Genomic DNA, 3,933 nt, shown 5'->3' with positions numbered 1-3,933 from the left:
TATATTACGTTCACTAAATATACGTTACCTATAATATATGTGATTCATACCGTAAAGAAAATGAAAGCTCAATTAAGCAACGATGTTTGGAAGATGATATCATCAAATATTTGAATTTATTGTTAATGAGATTTTTACTACTTATATCTAGAAAGAGTGTCATACTGACACACTTCTATCCAAATACAGTAGTAAGATCATTGTAGTAGAACCTTCTCAAAATATCCAGTGTATTTTAGTCCATACTTTTGAAGGAGTGTGATTTGTGTTCAAATATTTTAAAAAGAAGAGATAAAGATAGTAATAGATTTTTGAATAAATTATTTAATTTTTTAAAACTCAAAATCAAATTTGTACACTAAACTAAACATATAAAAAAAAAATTCAATTAAATTCTAAAAAACTTAACACGAAAGTAATATTGATATTTAATATTCAAACATGGAGCAGTAAATGCAACAACCTGATCAATGTTATGAGTTTATCCATGAGGTTGGATAAAATGCCAGAAAAAAATGATATAAATGATTTAAAATGGTTTTTATGATTGAAGATGTAGAGCTGGCATTAGGAAATTTAAAACCAAACAAAAACCAGCTACAGTAATAGCTGACTAGTCACGTTGAAACTCTCTCCCTCCAAATTATATATACTCATTTTCTCTCTCCTTTACACAACCACATCACAAAGTCACAACACATCCTCAACAATTTCCTTAACTCCTCCGCACTACCTGCGCCTCTGTTTTTCTCCCTCTCAGTAAACATTTCATTTCGGGCTTCACAAATGCTACAGGTGGAAACACTGGTCTCAGCGTGCGCCGGCGGATCCAGCGATCGGAAAATCGCGTGCGAGACTCTCGCCGGCGACCACGCCACGGATCCACCGGAGCCCCACCCGGATTCTCCGCCGGAGTCCTTCTGTCTCTCCAGGGACGAGGAATACGACTGGTGGAACCGCAACGCCGTCTACGAGCGCAAGGAATCGACCAAGGCCAATTCAACTTCCACAAACCTCAACCTCAACATCAACCCTGGCACAAACTCTAACAACAACTCCCAGCGCTTCTCTCTCAATTTCAAGTCCAAGGCTTCCACCATCATTGGCTTACCCAAGCCTCAGAAAACCTCCTTCGTCGACGCCAAGAACCGCCGCAACCACAAACCTGGCAACACCAGGTTGTTCCCGAAACGCAGCGTTTCCGTCGGAAAGTCGGAGTCCGGGTTCGTGGAACCGTCTTCGCCGAAAGTCTCTTGCATGGGAAGAGTCAGATCCAAGCGCGATCGAAATCGCAAGCTGGTATGTCCCCGGAAGGATTCCCAGGGTTCGCATACAAAAGAGAAACCGAACAGAAACGGAAAGAAACACGGTTTTTTCGAGAGCTTTCGTGCGATTTTTCGGTCCGGTCGAAAGGAAAAGCCGGACCGGAAACCCGATACTAATGTCGTGACGAAGAGCGTTGCAGTTAATTTGAAAGCGCGGGACAGCACGTCGAGCGTGAACGACGCGTCGTTCGAGGACTCAATCAGCGTGTCGGAGAGCGAACCGCCCGGTTTGGGTGGCATGATGCGGTTCGCGTCTGGAAGAAGGTCTGAGTCATGGGGAGTAGGTGATTCCGAAGGCCACGTGCCGCGATAGGATTGGTCGGAGTAAACCATCCGGCGGGGGCAACCACGAAGTGGGGCCCTATGCCCTCGGGTGTAAGCAATTGATAAAAAAAATGTTATAAAAATCTGAGTCTTTTTGTGCGGGACCCAGGCGTGTGGAGAGTGCTTCCGGGGGTGACGTGGCGCGTGGAAAATTTTTCAGTTGTTACTTCTACTGTTTGGTTTTTGTACTGCTGTGGTTGAATGAATTTACTGGGTTGGTTGGTGTTTTTCTCACTCTATTTTGTAGCCACAAAGTTTTGTAAATACACACGAGTCATGAGTGGTTTTGTCTGTTAGAATCGGGCAGATTATGTATATTTTCAATAATTGTATGAATCGTCCAACGGTGCATGCGTGGAGGCTTCCTCCACTTTGCGATTAAACAAAATTATTAAGCATGGGTGTTGCTTTACTGTTCTCGATCCCATGTTGTTGAGGAAGACTACACGCTACATAATGCAGAGTTTTCATGAATTATTGAATTCAATCATCGTCCATGGAGGATATATATTCCAAGGTTTGAATCTTTACCTCTCGTTTTTAATTAATTCTTCCTATTACTGTCTGAATAATAACCTTACTAAGAATGGAAGAAACCATTTTTAATTTATTAAATCTTTTTTACTTGCTAGATTAAGAAGATCTCCTGTTAGAGAATGTTATTAAATACGTTTATTTTTTATTAAGAGAACATGTTTGGAGTCGTAGCAATTCTAGAATTTGCGTTTGAAATCAAATGCATGATAGGTGTAGTGATTTTTTTATTGGATGGGACGGAAAATATGAGAGTTGAAGGTGAAATCTTATCTCAGCATGAAGTGATAGGTTAATGTTTATGGTAGAATGAGCGTGATAGAAGGTGTAACTGGAGTTAGAATTTGGAAATATCGATCCACATGGTTAGAATAACGTCAAAGGAGAATGATATGGTGAGGCACTAGCAAGCCTCTCTTATCTTAAATGGCTCAAATGTCAAACCCCATAACACGTGATTCAATTCAACGCTTTTCCACTCTAATTTCCCATTCAATCATGCTTTCTAGCTGTAGCTGCCCTAATTTTCTACATTACACCTTAAAACAAACTTTTTGGTTTCTTATATTTGTTTAAGTTAGACTCTGCAGGTTTTGACCGGGGTGACTAAGAACCTTGAAGAAGACCACAAGGTTGAAAAACCTTCCCTTCACACACGAAATTCTTCAATAAGATAATTTTAGACGCCCTTGTTGAAACTATTTAAAATAAATCAACAGTTAAAACCAACCGTAACATTACATTAACAAGACCGAAAGCGAAAGCGTCGGAGACTAGATTATGTTCTGTAATGCGTGTAGACGCGGTTCATACCAGAGCATGACTTTCATCTTCTACAATTAATATCTTAAATGTCTACTCCAATTAAACTTGTAGTCGGTGCTGTAACAATTTATTATGTCCATCAATAATAAGTCTCCAGAGTTTAAATATGTTGCAATATATCTCCACTTTTTGTTTGACTTTACAAGTTAAAGCTCTCAAAGTTCAAGGAATCTTTGTGCATAATTCGTCCAATTCAGACTTATAATTTTGGGAACTATGTGTTTAATGTTTCGAAATTGGATTGACTTCTTATCTGTTTGTTCAATCAACCTACTCTTTGTGTGGACTATGAAGAGCGGTGCTGTCCAACAAAATCTTTATGGGTGCAGAAAGAAATTTATGGCGTGCAAGAAGTAACGCCCAAAATCTTTTCCTTCTGGCCTCAAAGGTTTGCTTTCACCACTCCAACTAATTTGTTTTTAATCTGAAATCACTAAAAATTAAAACATTTTAAATTGAATTAAAATAAGATGGAAAAAATGTGTGATTTTAAAAATTATTGATCCCAATCTTTATTGTGATTTTGTTGTTATTACATGATCGAATAAATCTAGGAATGACAACACGAAAATTTTAGACAAGGTATTGTAATATTCCTCTCCATACATGTTTAGAATATTATTCATGTTTGATCCCATACCCAAATAAGTATCAATTCTAATATCGTTTTCGTATTCATTTATATTAGATTCGTGAAAAAAAAATTATAGTTTTGTTGATAAAATTTATGTCTACGAAAATGGAACTCATTGAAATATTATACAATAAAACGATAATGTTTTTTTTTTCACAGATACGCAAGCTTGTGGGTTATTTTTTCTTTTTAATTTTTTTTAAGGAGGACATGTAAGGGAAATATATAAATATAAAATAAAATAAAATGTGGGATGACATTTTGTATCTATTCTGTTATGTTCATTAGCAG

At 37.8% G+C, this 3,933-nt stretch overlaps 1 protein-coding gene across 1 annotated transcript; it reads left to right on the top strand.

Moving 5' to 3' along the window:
• The first annotated feature begins 665 nt into the window (after positions 1-665).
• LOC124842446 (uncharacterized) lies at positions 666-2,139 on the top strand. Its single transcript, XM_047318928.2, has one exon. The coding sequence runs from the start codon at positions 787-789 to the stop codon at positions 1,636-1,638; it is 852 nt and encodes a 283-aa protein (XP_047174884.2). The 5' UTR covers positions 666-786; the 3' UTR covers positions 1,639-2,139.
• The last annotated feature ends 1,794 nt before the right edge of the window (positions 2,140-3,933 follow it).

The sequence above is a fragment of the Vigna umbellata genome, chromosome 5 (genome assembly GCF_029865625.1).
Source record: "Vigna umbellata cultivar VRB3 chromosome 5, Vumbellata_1.0, whole genome shotgun sequence".
In the NCBI taxonomy this organism is placed as follows: domain Eukaryota; kingdom Viridiplantae; phylum Streptophyta; class Magnoliopsida; order Fabales; family Fabaceae; genus Vigna; species Vigna umbellata.
Note: the sequence above shows the minus strand (reverse complement) of the source record. Positions and strands in the feature narration are given on the sequence as shown.

Bases quoted from the DNA above. Each gene is read 5' to 3' on its own strand.
- LOC124842446 (XM_047318928.2), top strand. From the start codon at position 787: ATGCTACAGGTGGAAACACTGGTCTCAGCGTGCGCCGGCGGATCCAGC.